This window comes from Schistocerca nitens, chromosome 5 (genome assembly GCF_023898315.1).
Source record: "Schistocerca nitens isolate TAMUIC-IGC-003100 chromosome 5, iqSchNite1.1, whole genome shotgun sequence".
Taxonomy (NCBI): domain Eukaryota; kingdom Metazoa; phylum Arthropoda; class Insecta; order Orthoptera; family Acrididae; genus Schistocerca; species Schistocerca nitens.
Window position 1 is genome coordinate 482,963,911 of NC_064618.1, and position 16,582 is coordinate 482,980,492.

Sequence of the window (16,582 nt, forward strand, 5' to 3'; positions counted from 1 at the left end):
CGCAGTTGCACAGTTGAGCCTCCGTGGTTGACAGGCACATAAACAAGACTGAAAATGTTACTGAGCTTAAAAACAGTGTCCTTCTTCAGAGCTAAATAATACATAAATGACACACACACACACACACACACACACACAGAGAGAGAGAGAGAGAGAGAGAGAGAGAGAGAGAGAGAGAGAGAGAGGATTTCTACCACTTAGGTGCTAGTATATTTAATCTTTAATACTCTGTGTGTGAGAAATTAAAAGGCAGTTTATTAAAGTGGAATTTGATATCACAATCAACAGTCATATAACATCCACTGGTCCTTACAGGCCGCCTCTAGACTCCTGTGTGCATTATGGTTTTTAGCTATATGCATTCATGTTGCTTCTGCATCTTATCTTCTGTGTTCTCCGACTTTCTGTTAGCAATTTTCTTCATCTTACTTGTCTCTTCCGATCCAACACTAAAGATTCATTCAAGTGGCATCATGTCCTGTCCACACCACATTATTTGTATAACTGTCATAATTGTACATTCCATACCTGTTTGTTTTCTGACTCATTGGCTTGTTTTCCCATCTTTTAGTTATTTTCAACATTACTTTATACATTGCTCATTGAGCAGCCACCATTTTTGAATATGTTTTTGCATTAAAAGTCTATATTTCATTCTTGTAAGTCAAAACAGAAAATACACACAGACTGAATGTTTCCTTTCTGATACAATATGGTTACTTTACCTAAATTGCTCTAGCCCATTTTTATTCATATGTTTATTCCTTCCCAGTTCATCCTGTCACTGTCTTGTACTGGCCTAAATACAAAAGTTCATCAACTCATTCTGTAACTGCATTGTCAATTTGTTCATTATTCTTTTCACTGTGTTGATTACACATTATTAGAATCTTATTATACAGGGGCTAGATAAAAAGTAATAACTATTATTTTTCTGTGAAATGACTTAATTGACAGAGGTACTTATAGTTACACACCTTCAATATAATTGCCCCCCTGTTATTTATGTGCTTTTTCCAAATGTCCAGAAAGCACATCTGCACATCTGTTTCTGTTGATGTCCTGTACACTATGGCATGGATAATGTTACCTGATGTTGTACTGGATCCCTTGCAATCGTTCTTTTACTCTGGCAAAGAGATCGTAATCACAGGGACTCATGTCAGGTAAGGTGGATGTTTCAGACTCTCCCATTGCCAGTGGCACAGGAGGTCCTGGTCTGCAGCAGTGGTTTGCAATTGTGCCTTGTCATATGCGGAATGATGGGGTGCTGTTCCATGAAGTGTCATCGCTTTCACCTGAGTGCTGGTTGATGGTGGTGTTAGTGGAATGTGCAGTAGTAGACAGCTTCTGCTGTCACCCTTGGTGGTACAACGTGATGGAGTATTACCCCATCAGTGTGATACATCACAATGAATGTTATCTTCACAGCACTTGATGTAACAAGCAGTTTCTGTGGATGAGGAGAGCCGGAATACCTCTATTCACTGGATAGGTACTTCATGTTTTGTTCATACAAGCATGCACAGGTTTTGTTGATCGTGATGATGCGCTGAAGAAAGTTGTCACCTTCCCTGTGGTACCAAGCCAACAAAACCTGTGCGACAGCATAGCGGTGCCGTTGTTGCACCTTAGACATTTCACAGGGTGTGCTGAAATTCTGTGGTACCCGAGAGTATTGCCCCAGAATGTTGAGACCAGTTTTGTGGAATACTCCGACTTCTGCTGGTATACTCTGACTTCTGCTGATAACTCGTATGCAGTCAAGTAGTGATCAATATACCACAAGGAAGCAAAGAGTTGAACTGTACTGTCATCCACATGGAGTTGTCCTGTACAGGTTTGATCTTTCACTGCATCTCTGCCTAAAATGAACACTTTAACCAATCATACGACAGTGCTGTAAGGCAACACTCTTGTCACAACATGCTTCACATAGTTCCTGGAAACATTCTTGCGTATACCAAGCTCGTGCCACTTCAGTTTTGAGCCAAGAGTGTTGCTCTGTCTTTGTAAACATGATGTTAGGGCAGTTTCACTATTGCTGTGACTTTTCAATGGTCTACTCACTGCTGCAGCAGATTGTCTCATTACCATCCCTGCTCACTGTACAAGCTCATCCTATAGGCCTTTGCTTGTGTCAACACAGATCGCAGCTCACTGATGTACCACTACTTTGTGTACAGTCTGTGTAATTGTTTTTCAGGTTACTTTGAAAAACTTGTTTCCCCCAGCTGTTGCTGAAGTTTATTTGCACTGGAGGCAAACAGTACTATGTTATAAGTAAAATTGGAAATGATTCAGGAGTGTTGTATTAACAGATGTTCCTTCTTGCTTTTTCCATATTAGAGGTCTGAAAGTTTCTTCTTCAGATGTTTAGAATAGCTTTAATCATTGACTCCAGTTTAATTTCTGAATTTCCCACTATCTTGACGGTCTTAAATAAAAGCTGTCACAGTAAGTAATATATCTTTTGATGTACTAACATAGGCTGAATCAATGCTCTGTTTTTCAAGAACTGTTGGTAGATTTTTGTTGAAACTGAGTGTAAGATATTTCTCAGAAACTTTGAATTCCTTGCAAAGTGGTAAAAGACTCACTGCTGTATTCTGTACTTTTGCTAACAACTTGCAAACAATTCACTGTGCAGTATTCACTAATAAAGTCGACTTGTTCCTTTGCTTGATTAAAATCGACTGATATATTTGATGTATAATGTTGGTGACTGTATTGGTAATTATAGATGACACTGCTTCAACTAAAACTTCATATTTATCGCCTCTCTCCTGTGTTGTGAAATTACAGCATGTAAGAGTGTAGGCTTTTGCGACTAGAATCGATTTCAATAAAAAATTTCTGGATGCGAGACTGTGGCATACACTATGATTAAACTGTCAGCTTTTTGACTGCTATTGTAGACACATTCATTAGGGTGATTACTTGTGGCTCGTGGTTGCTGTTTTATGTTTTTAATTGAAAATGGCTGGGAATTTTGCACACTTTGTTTCTTTTAGGTAAAGGAATCAAGTCGGAGTGATGTCAGGTGCTATTATCAGGAAATTTGATGTGCATTTTTATTGGTTTTCGTCTCCACTGATATGAGAGCAATCCAGAAAGTAACAGACATTTTGGTCTGTCGTAGCGCTTGGTGGGGTTACAGCTGCCCTCTTGGTGCCATAATTTTGACACTCAGCATGCATACAGCAGTGGTAGCATGTGGTCTGTGTCTCTGCTACTCTGCTTTCTGTGATGTGTTAAAATGTGTGCTGCAGTAGAAAATCCTGCCACTTGTGAGGTGCGTTCTGTGATTAGGTTTTTGTTAGCAAAAAACTGCAAATCAATTGAAATTTATTGCGATCTTTATGATGTGTACAGAAAAGGAATAATGAGCGAAGGCCAAGTGAGACAATGGTGTATTGATTTTAAAAATGGCCGTAGCAGTGTGCACGTTGAGGACCACAGTAATAGGCCTAGCCTTGTGACTGACAAACTGGGTATGAAAATCAACTACAGAAACCATGACAATTGTATTTTCACAATTGCAGAACTTTCGCAACTACCACTGACTTACAGCAATGAAGACCTGGATTGCTACACAACACTTTGATACTGATGCCAAACTGCATGTTGGTATAAACCAGTGCTTGCAGTCACAAGCGGCAGATACACTCCTGGAAATTGAAATAAGAACACCGTGAATTCATTGTCCCAGGAAGGGGAAACTTTATTGACACATTCCTGGGGTCAGATACATCACATGATCACACTGACAGAACCACAGGCACATAGACACAGGCAACAGAGCATGCACAATGTCGGCACTAGTACAGTGTATATCCACCTTTCGCAGCAATGCAGGCTGCTATTCTCCCATGGAGACGATCGTAGAGATGCTGGATGTAGTCCTGTGGAACGGCTTGCCATGCCATTTCCACCTGGCGCCTCAGTTGGACCAGCGTTCGTGCTGGACGTGCAGACCGCGTGAGACGACCCTTCATCCAGTCCCAAACATGCTCAATGGGGGACAGATCCGGATATCTTGCTGGCCAGGGTAGTTGACTTACACCTTCTAGAGCACGTTGGGTGGCACGGGATACATGCGGACGTGCATTGTCCTGTTGGAACAGCAAGTTCCCTTGCCGGTCTAGGAATGGTAGAACGATGGGTTCGATGACGGTTTGGATGTACCGTGCACTATTCAGTGTCCCCTCGACGATCACCAGTGGTGTACGGCCAGTGTAGGAGATCGCTCCCCACACCATGATGCCGGGTGTTGGCCCTGTGTGCCTGGTCGTATGCAGTCCTGATTGTGGCGCTCACCTGCACGGCGCCAAACACGCATACGACCATCATTGGCACCAAGGCAGAAGCGACTCTCATCGCTGAAGACGACACGTCTCCATTCGTCCCTCCATTCACGCCTGTCGCGACACCACTGGAGGCGGGCTGCACGATGTTGGGGCATGAGCGGAAGACGGCCTAACGGTGTGCGGGACCGTAGCCCAGCTTCATGGAGACGGTTGCAAATGGTCCTCGCCGATACGCCAGGACGATACGCCAGGAGCAACAGTGTCCCTAATTTGCTGGGAAGTGGCGGTGCGGTCCCCTACGGCACTGCGTAGGATCCTACGGTCTTGGCGTGCATCCGTGCGTCGCTGCGGTCCGGTCCCAGGTCGACGGGCACGTGCACCTTCCGCCGACCACTGGCGACAACATCGATGTACTGTGGAGACCTCACGCCCCACGTGTTGAGCAATTCGGCGGTACGTCCACCCGGCCTCCCGCATGCCCACTATACGCCCTCGCTCAAAGTCCGTCAACTGCACATACGGTTCACGTCCACGCTGTCGCGGCATGCTACCAGTGTTAAAGACTGCGATGGAGCTCCGTATGCCACGGCAAACTGGCTGACACTGACGGCGGCGGTGCACAAATGCTGCGCAGGTAGCGCCATTCGACGGCCAACACCGCGGTTCCTGGTGTGTCCGCTGTGCCGTGCGTGTGATCATTGCTTGTACAGCCCTCTCGCAGTGTCCGGAGCAAGTATGGTGGGTCTGACACACCGGTGTCAATGTGTTCTTTTTTCCATTTCCAGGAGTGTATTTACAGTGATGGTATTTAAAAACGTGTGCCATGGTGTGATAAGTGCCTCAATTTGAATGATGATTATGTAGAAAAATAGCCTAAGAATGTACCTTTAAAATGTATATAATAAAATTTTCTTTTTCAATATTGTTAATTTTTTATTTCAAGGCATCTGTTACTTTGTGGATAGCTCTCGTATTTCCATTGTTCTTCACTAGCACCCAATCGACAGTTTGAGACTCCACAGGTTTTATTGTATCATAATGTCTTGCCATGCAATATGTGCTGCATATTTGTTGCAATAGGTACATAGTAAGCGCACTATCCAATACAAAGGAGTGAGGCCAATTGTACCCAAACATATGGATTACACATTATTCAGGCCTAAAAAAAAACAGTGGTATCCCATTTTTTGCATAATACTCATTGTTATTTTGTTGTCCTTCACATAAATGTAATTGCTAATTACATTACCAGTCAAGTCCCCTGTGGTTCCTCAGACCAGACAAGTTCAAAGGCCTTAATGCAACCCATGACAGCATATAATGCACAATCCATGAATAGAAATGAATTCTCCCACGTATATAAATGTAACATTAGATCAAAACTAAATATTAATTACTCAGTTTTTTTATGTAGGTCAGAATTTGTATGTTTGTGTGACTCAGCGAATTCCAAATGAATGAGGAAGAGTACCGTATTTACTCGAATCTAAGCCCCACTTTTTTTCCGGTTTTTGTAATCCAAAAAACCGCCTGCGGCTTAGAATCGAGTGCAAAGCCAGCGGAAATTCTGAAAAAAGTTGGTGGGTGCCGCCACAACTTACTTCTGCCGTCGAATATATGCAGCGGTACACAGGCATGCTTTGTAGGCACAAAGATAAATACTGACGCCAAAACCTCTGCGTCAGTAAATAAATTAAAAAAAAAAAAGGTGGAAGACGAACTATTTTCAATGTACTACGAAAATCCGACTGGTAAGACTGTTTGGGATGTTTGTCAATATGGCCAACTCTACGTTCTGAATTTTTTCCTATCTGTGAGAAGAGATGGTTGCTATAATAGGAACTTTTATAAATTGTGCGTCACATGCAGTATTCTCGTCAACATAAGAATAATACGCACATAAACATTTTGCCATGTATTGTTTCATGTTTGCTGCTATCTCATTTAAATCCGGTCTGCCTAATAAACTACGAAACTAGAGTGAGACAACAGCAAACGCGGAAGAATATAAATATCATGTCATGTTTATATTCGTATTATACTTATGCTTAATAGTGATACAGTCAGAAATGAAGCACGGCAATTGACTAGATTTTTAAATCTAAGATGACTCTAATTTCTGTGTACTAAAGAGGCGCCTGCAAAGATTTTCAAACGGAGAAAAATTTTCGCTTAACTCTCGTTCAGAACATCTTCTATCATACGCAGTCTATTATTTGGTTCTTGTTGATCATTATCAAAGAAAGCAGCAGTGTAAGTAAAAACAAATAGCAGTTTCTTGCCATTGTTTCGCTAATGAGACGATCCCTCCTTTTTTTAAAAAAAAAAAAAAAAGGCGGCGGTAGCGTGCACAAAAGCAAGCCATGCCGCGAGCGGCGACAGGCCGTAAACACGCACTATCAGAATGCGGCAAACAATGCATGACACAGTGCAGTAACGCATTTTCAGCTTAGAGTGACGTAAACACTTTTAACAAAGAAAACTGCGCTTATCAGATCAAAGAAAAATAAGCTATCAATTCAAACCAGACGAAGCACGTTGAAAAGGAAGGGTACCCGTATAAATACGGACGGACCGCCTGACGCATAGCAATGGCTACGTGGTAAAGCTTGACTGCTAACTTACGACTCGAACCAAACTACTGTAGCTGTATCGTCATTCATTCGACCTAAATTGTGTCTCATATTACAATGGACCAACTTTGTTTCGATTTGGAGATGCGGCCTATAATTTTTCTCTCCCCTTGAATTTCGAGTCTCAAATTTCAGGTGTGGCTTAGATTCGGGAATATATTTTTTCCTTGATTTCGAGTCTCATTTTTCAGGTGCGGCTTAGATTCGAGTGCGGCTTAGATTCGAGTAAATACGGTATTATTGTACCCATAATCAGAGTAACAAAGAGAGTTACTGATTGGACACATTAGGAATCCTACTGTAGTGATAAAAAGTCAAAGTAAATACAGCTGTGTAATTAAAGTTTCTCACAATTTCTAATCCACCTACTAATAATATTCCAAACTAATAATTTCTTGTTGTTCACAGTTGTAAAAGAAAACAGAATTTTCCTTAACATTATTGCTAGACCACAAACTCTAGGAATATGTTAACTCATATTATATTCAGTGAATTGCATTGAATGAAAGAAAAATAAATTAATTCATATGGAAAGTATACACTGCTCTCTACTGCTTTTGGTGATAAAGACTGTTGAACACTTGAAAGTGAAACAAAGAAATGCTACCCACAATTAGGCCTTTTTAAAACTCGTATTTCATTATACAACAACCACCAGCATTGCCTCCTATTTGTAGAAGAGCATTTTTAGCAGGAATCAAGGCATGGAATAATTTGTGAGTGGCTTAAATCATTGGATAACACCACTCAGTCTGGGAAAACACATATTTACTGTTGTGATTGTTGCCAATGAAATTTCACAACAGTTACAGTTTCCAATTCACCAAGATATTGGATTTTGGATAGATATCTTGAATATTTTAACAAACAGACTGAATTTTTGCCAATAAGTAAGGATCTGTTATCTGATATTTGTCTTCTTTACAGTATATGCATATGAAACTACACCAGTTTCCAGTCATACGCAATGATTATTTCTTTTCCAAACTTTTTGTAAAGTTTGTTAGTTAACATCATTAAGCATTCCACTTAAACTGAATTCTTTGAATCACTCTTTTGTCTGGACTATTTCTCTGGCCAACACCATGACACGGAAAGTCCATAATTCTACACTGCCTACCTGCCATCCCTTTATTCCACAATTCTCCACTATCAGTCTGTTTGGTCTGTGGTCTCTTGACTGTTGATGAGACCTCGACAGTTATACAGGAGTGCTCCGCTACACAAGCTATTGGAAACACATGATCATGCAAAAAATATACTGAAATGCTACAGTGTCCTATCTAAATCGTAATATGCTTGTTGTGGTCACTGATATAAATTTTTATTTATAGTCTTACTACTCATTTTGGGAAAACTGAACCATCAGGTCAGTGTTATGAAGCACACAATATAAGACAATGTAACCCTGGAGAAAACCACAAGATATTTGAGATGAACAAATATTTAATGAAAAGTGCTATACTGAAAAACCATGCCAAATTAATTGACATAAACTGGTTTCTTCAATGAGAAGATTTTTCAAGACATGGATTTCAAGTGGCAAAATTAGGAAAAGCTAAGCTCTGTGCAAATTTATTGAATGTGCTGACAAACAGTAGGCCCACTATCAAATGCCTGAACCCTTTCAATAAACGTATTCTATCACCATGTGCCAATAAGTGGACCATAATCCAAGCAAAATGGGAGCCTCAACAGGCCACACTTCCCAGGAAGACACTACTACCACATGCAGAAAAGAAGAAAGTAATCATAGTAAGTATAGAATCCACATAATCTCCTGCTGAAATGGTATCAAGTGCTTCAAAACAGGGTGGTCACATAAATCCTGCAGGAGATCACGTAAAGCGCACTGCTATGCATGTCTCAAGCAGACCAAAAAAAAAAAAAAAAAAAAAAAAAACCACTGAGAAGTGAAGATTTTTTTTTATGGGATGCTTCAAGGAAGACCAATCACAAACTAACTTATGATTCAGTGCCACATGAACAGTTCTGTGTTCCTCCAAATTGCCCCATAGCACACTAAATTGCCCTCCTTGTAATAACTGCTCAATTTTATTTTTACAGTTAAATGTCAGTTACTGTAGACCCAATGAAGATTATGGGGATTCCTCCATATATACATAAGTAATGATTTAGACCTGTAATTTACTGCTCTGGATGTTAATGGCTTATGTATTTAAAGTGTTTTTGAAGCAGCTGTTATGTTTCTACAAACAGCAAGGCTTGTAACTGTTTCTGTATATCACTCCACTGAAAGTGATGCAGAGAAATTACTGAGTGTTCAGAAAAGCTTATTCTCTGTGTACAGAAATATACCAAATATAATATACTAACAATGGAAAATCCAAGATGGAATGTAACAATATTATGAAAAGTATAGTTCCTGCTCACCAAATAGCGGAGATGCTGAGTCTCAGATAGGCATAGCAAAAAGACTGTCAGACAGTGAGCTTTCGGCCAACAAGGGCTTCGTTATAGATAGACAAAACACACACACACACACACACACACACACACACACACTCACACTCACTCACACATAAATGTAATGAGTTGTGATTCTTCAGTTTCTCCCGGTGTATTTCTTGCTCGAACAGTCCACAGGTGCAGAGCCTGCTAAATGATGAATCTTACAGGAAGATCAATGCTGACCCCACAAAGAGGGTGAGAACAAGACTAGGGCTCGACCCAAGGATGTGGATTTACCAGAGGGTGTCGCTAAGAAACTGGCACCTCAAGGACCTGTCATGCCAAGACTTTACGGACTCCCTAATGTCCACAAAGAAGAGTGGTGCCATTACGCCCAATTGTCAGCAACATTTGGGCACCTACATATTTGCAGGCCAAATACCTGGCAGAATTACTAAGCCCTTAGGTGGGTAAATGCCCTCATCACATTCATAATTCTGTGTATTTCGCAAAACGTCTCGACAACTTCAAGCTGAAAGACTCAGATATTCTGGTGAGTTTTGATGTTGTTTCATTATTCACTAGGGGGCCCTTTGCACAGAAATTTGCCGAGAAAATGACTGACATTTTCAGGCACATTCTGACTTCCATGTATTTTCTCTTTAATGGAGAATGCTATGAACAAACAGGAGTCACAATTGGGATCCCACTCTCACCTGTGATCACAAATTTCTATATGGAATACTTCGAGGAGGAAGCTTTGACGTCATCCAAATGGAAACCTACTTGTTTTCTCTGTTATGTGGATGACACGTTCATGGTCAGGCCCCATGGAAGGGACAAGCTTCTAAGCTTCCTTACACGCCTGAACTCCATGCATCCAAACATCAAATTCACTATGGAGACCGAAGCAGAAGGAAGATCACCATTCCTGGATGTCACGGTCAAAAGAAGAGCGGATGGCACCCTGAGCCAAGGGGTATACAGGAAGAAAATGCACACTGGCCTGTATTTGCATGCGGATAGCTGCCACCAACCTTGGCAGAGGAATGGGGTGCTAAAAACAGTGGTGCACAGGGCACACACCATCTCTGATGCATAGAGTATGCCCCATGAGCTGGAACACCTCAAGACGTGTTCTCCACTCCACCTTTACAGTACAGCATGTAGAGACGGAAGAAGTCACGGAGAAAGAGATAGCCACTGCCTATATACCGTATACTGGCAAACTATCAGGTAAAATAGGCCGAATATTGTGGAAACACCGAGTAGAGACTGTCTTTTGCCCACGCAATAAAACACTAGCATTATTGGGAAGTGTCAAAGACTATCTCGGTTTGTGGAAGGCTGACATTTACCAGATTCTGTGTCAGTGTGGTAAGACTTATATTGGACAGACAGTGCGCACCATAGAAGATCATTGCCGAGAACATCAGAGGCTTACTCGACTTAGGTACCCCAACAAGTCGGCGGTTGCAGAGCACTGTTTGTCCGAAAATCATGAAATGGACTACCAACATACCAGGGTCTTAGCACAGACATTGAAATACTGGGACAGCGTCGTTAGAGAGGTTATCAAAATTCGTGCCAGGGACAGACTCATCAACTGAGATTGCGGCTATAACCTCAGCAAGGCATGGGATCCAGCATTGAGGCACCACCACAGACGCCAACGCCAGTGTCGCAGCGACCGCCGATGCACGGCTGCGGGCATGGACCATGGAGAGAACACCTCGCAGGGGAAGGGGATTTAAGATGGCCACCCACCCTCAGAAGCTCAGTTCGTCAGTTCACCTGACAATGGTGACATGTCTGATCGCCGAAATATTGTGCCCATTGGACACTATGGACCGACAGTACACCCTTGGACTGTTCATAATGAGTTGTGTTTGTATGCACTTGCCTGTGCGTTTTGTCTACTTCTGACGAAGGCCTTGTTGCCTGAAATCTCATTTTCTGACTGTCTTTTTGTTGTGCATACCTGTGACTCAGCTTCTCTGCTATATGGTAAATAGCAACTATCTTTTTCATAATATAAATACAATATATTAATTTTTGGAGATTTAAATGCTGATGTTAGAAAAAATAGAGCTAAAATATTAACTTAGCAGATATGTTAAGGTCATAAAATCTTTTCTTTACAAATGAAAGTCCTACAAGGCTTCAAACCTCTGCCTTGATAACTTCACGACAAATCTATATAGAAGTGAATTTGAACTAGGATTGTGTAATGTTGATTACCTAACAGACCATAAAAGTATGAGAGTGAAATTAATTACTGATAAATTAAATGTAGAAGAAGAATAAATTCAGCATTGAGATTTTAGATTGTTAACTGATTAAAAATTTTAACCTCTACAGGGAGTAACTAAAATTAGTAGACTGGAAAAGTGTCTTAGTAGACTGGAAAACTGTCTTACTTTCTTCCAACAATATTGAGGAAGTCTTCAACAGATTTATAAACATTATCTCTAATAAAAGTTTTAATGTCTGTTGCCCAAAGATCAAAAAATCATATAGTAATAAAGTCAGAAGACCCAGGCACCTGACAGAAAACAAATAGTTTATCTGACTTACAGAAACTAAGGCTCTTGGTAATTATTTGCTATGAAAAAGTTAAAAGTGGTGTTGTGGACTAAGTCATTTATAACAACCTCAAAGGACATTATAGATTACAAATCAATATAGCCAAGTGTAGGGCAAATAAACATTAACATTGAAAACGAAATAATAGATGTAAGGCAACATAAGGGATTATAAAAGCAGAGTTAGATACAGATGTAAATTGAAAATAAACCACAAGTGCTATCAATATCACAGCAGATCACTTTAATCAATTTTTTGTAATGGTAGCAAACCCCACTACCACTCCAACTTCTGATTAGCATATTACCAATTCAATGTACACTCTCAATCTCGATCTCATTTCTGGTAACGAGTTTCTTCAAAATTGTGCAAACACTGTTCCAACTTTCAAGTGGACAGATGTGGTTAAGTCAATAACAAAACTAGGAAATTCAAAATCTGAGAACATTTATAACTTATCAAATGTTGTGATGAAAGGAATAGTGGATCTTATATCAAACCCTTTTTGTACTCAAATAAACTGGATGTGTGCTAGTGGCCAGTGACCTTATTACAATGTAATACCTTTATAAAATATTCAAGTTTTCTGTTTATGAAGGAATCACATTGTAACAAGGTCATAATTCTTACATTCTGTGCTGCTAGATTTTGACCCTAGTTAGTGACTAATCGAAGTAGCTCCATAAATAAATTCTAGCTAAAATGTTAAAAACAATGTTAAGTGGCATATCAAAATTGCAAATAGCTCCATAACTATAAACTGTAAAAATACACTCCATGTCACATGAAAAAATACAATCAGGATCAAGCCCGTTGCAATAGAATACACGAAGGATCCATGTTCACAACTATTCAGGGAAATGAAACAGAAATTGATAATATAAAGCGAATGTAGGAAGAGATATTATGTCTGAAAGCTATAATTACCAGCCTCAGTAGCGACTTATAAATTTTAGAAGAATATTTTCATAATATGAACTATCAGTAAACATAGCCAAGGTTCCGTTAAAATACAGACTAACAGGACAAAAATGCAGGTTAACACCAGAGCAGAAATTGAAAAGTCCCATCACAAGAACGGCAGCTACAGATGGCTAAAACATCCATGTGGAAGAAATGACGAAATTCGATCGTCAGGCACCAGGACACAGGCAGGAACTCAAGTAAAGTGAATTCGCCTAAACAAGATGAAAAACTCGTGCCCAAAACGGAAAGTTGTGCTACTAAGTCACAGTTATGGTAGACAGTGCACAAAGATTCTGAATAGTATTCTAGAAAAGAATTACACCATAACTTCATTTATAAAGCCAGGTGCACATTGGCCCAAAGTTACAGAAAACATTAATGGAAAGACCAAAGGTTACACTAAAACTGACAGTGTAATAGTGATTGCTGGAACAAACAACAGCTACAATGGAGAAAAACCATATCTATTTCAAAAAGCTGTAAATGAAGTAATACACAACACAGTTCAGACGAAACTAATATTGTGTACAATCCCATACAGATGCGACATTCCCAGCAAAAACGATTCACTTTATGAATTATACAGCCAAATAATGAGAGCTGCAATTGAGCATGATCATGTTACAGTAACATCTTTCTGAGCAGAAATGATTATACAAGGCATGGACTACATCTGGTGTCAACAGGAAAAATTGCTTTGTGTAAAGATTGAAAACAGAGGTGATAAGTGAGGCAAATAGGAATACAACAGCAACTAACATATATATTGAAACCAAAACAGTTACCCAAAATTTATCTGACAATAGTGAGCTGTACTGTGAAATCTCCACAGGAGAAGTGATGAAACCAAATAAAAATCCAATACATGCTTCAAAAGAAGAAATAATGTCACTGGAAATTAATCCGAAAGACAAAACCAGGAATGAAGAGCAACAACAAATGGTTAGACCTAATGAGACTGAGCTGAATTGCAACATATCCACAGTAGAAACGAAGACAGTAATTGAAAACCAAAAAGTGGTGAATTTTGAGAGCTCCATAGTAGAAATGACAGAACCAATTCAAAAATCAAATTATCCAGCACCAGAAAAAGCAATAGCATTGCAAATTAATCAGAAAGGCATAACTATTGATGAAGAGCAACAAAAAATAGCTAGGCCTAATGAGACTGAGATGAATTGTAACATTTCCTCAATAGAAAGAAGGACACTAAATAAAAACCCAAAACCCACCGCAGAAGAAGAGCATATAATACTGGAACTAAGTCCAAAATGCAAAAGCAATAAAGATGAAGAACAGCAGCAAACTGCTGCAAAGAGGAAAAAAGGAAAGTCTAGTGATCAGTGCCCATGAGAACTTTAGTAAGAAGGAAGATGATGTCTCAACATTTGGGAGATGATTTTTTATGGTACAGTCAAGGGAAGCAAAAAACTGGAAGTTAAATATTATTGGCAAGAAACATGAAATGAAGCTCAGAATTCTGCATCAAAATCTGCAATACATGAGTAATAAAAAACTAGAAGAAGAACTACTGGCAAATCAAATATGCCCAGACATAGTGTGTGTAAGTCAACATGGCTTAAAAGAAAATGAAATTTGAAGTCTTACCATAAAAAAATAATGTTCTTGTAAACTATTTCTGCAGATCAGAATATAGAGGTGGAGGAGTAGTAATATTTGTCCAAACAGCAGAGAATTATGATAGTTGTATGAATGATACATACAAAACCTTGCCAAAATGTAAAGAAAATGGTTTTGAAATTACAGGTATGGTCTACAATGAGTTAAGAGTATTCTGTGTATACCGATCACCAAGTGGCAAAATAAATCCTATCCTCAAAAAAGATGTCCATTCTGCTTAAGGGGGGGGGGGGATGAAAGATTGTGTAATATGTGGTGATTTTAACATTGATATGGAAAGAGAGACACAGAGAAAGTAAAAATTTGAGAAGCTGCTACTACAATACAACATGAAGACAACTGTCGTGGATACAACAAGAGTGACTTTGGAAACTGAGTCAATTATTGACAATATTATCACTATGTATAGATAGCAATGCATATCCAACAAAGGTTCTACAAACAGGAATTTATGATCTTTTGGACAGTTTTGTGAAGTATATGGAAATCTGAACTCACAAAAGGAAGATAAAACATCTTCAAAGCGATGTTAAGAAAAGAACAGTGGACGGACACACTTCAAGTACAGTGAACAGATGAAAAATACAGTGCTTTCCAAGACATCATAACACATTACTTCAATTTAGCATTTCCAAAAACCAAGAGGACAAGAAAAAAATCTCGAAAATAAGCAGTGGATCATGAAGGAAATAATAGAACAGAGAGCTACCTTAAGAGAAACGAAACAGAGAGAAAATATTGAAACCTACAGGCAGCACCAGAAAAGAAATACGGGCAGTTGATAAGACAAGAAAAAGCAAAATCAATTAATAAGAGACTATTTCAAAATCAACAAATAAAATGAAAGCAGTGTGGAATATAATTAACTTGAGAGGGGCAAGAAAAAATACTCACAGAAAACAAATGAAATAGAAACTATGACAGTAAATAAGAAAATCATCACAGATAAAACAAAAATTGCCAACATCCTGAATAATAACTACACAGATGCAGTAGAAAAACTCAAGCATTGATATAATAGCCAAGGAACTCACCAAACTATTGTGACAGATATTCCAAGCCACTCAATGTTCCTGAAACCAGTGCCTGAAAAGGAACTCACAAATGTTATGAAAAAGCTAAAAGCAAAAAAGTCAGCTGGACAAGATGAAGGGTCAAACTACCTAATCAAGTAGGTGGCAGCAGAAATAATTATGCCACTACTGGATATTGCCAACTGCTCTTTCCAAGAAGGAGTATTTCCAGATAAATTCAAATTAGTGAGAGTAGTACCTGTATACAAAAAGGGAAAGCATAACAACCCTAACAATTACAGGCCAGTATCTTTAGTATCAGGCTTCTCGAAAATATTAGAAATTCTCATGCTAAACAGACTAACTGCTTATTTGGAAAAACATAATGTAATAATTCCAGCATAGCACGGATATCAGAAAAGGAAATCAACGGAAACAGCAATTGAATCATTAACAGAATCAATCGTACAGGCCTTGGACTACAAGATGGTAGTGTCTAGAGTTCTTCTTGATCTATCCAAGGCATTTGACACAGTTGATCTTACAGTCCTACTAAAGAAAGTAGAGAATACTGATATTTGTGGACATGCAGCAAACTGGATAACATCATATATAAGTAACAGGAGGCGATATGTAGCCATTAATAACTTATACGGATCCGAAGTTAGAAGCATTAAGTATGGTTTACCTCTGTAATGGGACCTGTTTCCTTCAATTTATTTGTGAATAACATACAAACACGTGAAAATGAAATCAAAATACTTTATGCAGATGATATGACTGTGCTAAATGTTTCCAACAATTTGGAGGCACTTGAGCAACAAAATACATTCATATTAGTCAGTAGTACAGCAAAATGGACCTCTGAAAATGAGTTAATTATTAATCTGAAAAAACTATGTACATGGTATTCAATAATAAACAAAAAGAAGAACTTATGGACGTTTTCTTAGATGAAAAAGGACTGGAAGAAGTAGCTTCAGTTAAGTTTTGGGCATTACAATAGACAGTGAACTAAATT

The 16,582-nt window shown here is 39.2% G+C and overlaps 1 protein-coding gene across 1 annotated transcript in view; it reads left to right on the forward strand.

Moving 5' to 3' along the window:
- LOC126260541 (probable RNA-binding protein 46) overlaps nt 1–14,260 on the forward strand; it is a 107,024-nt gene extending 92,764 nt beyond the window's left edge. The window contains exons 4-5 of the mRNA XM_049957876.1: nt 8,278–8,312; nt 13,740–14,260. Of these exons, the coding sequence (XP_049813833.1) occupies nt 8,278–8,312; nt 13,740–14,260 (556 nt within the window). The remainder of the gene's footprint in view (nt 1–8,277; nt 8,313–13,739) is intronic.
- The last annotated feature ends 2,322 nt before the right edge of the window (nt 14,261–16,582 follow it).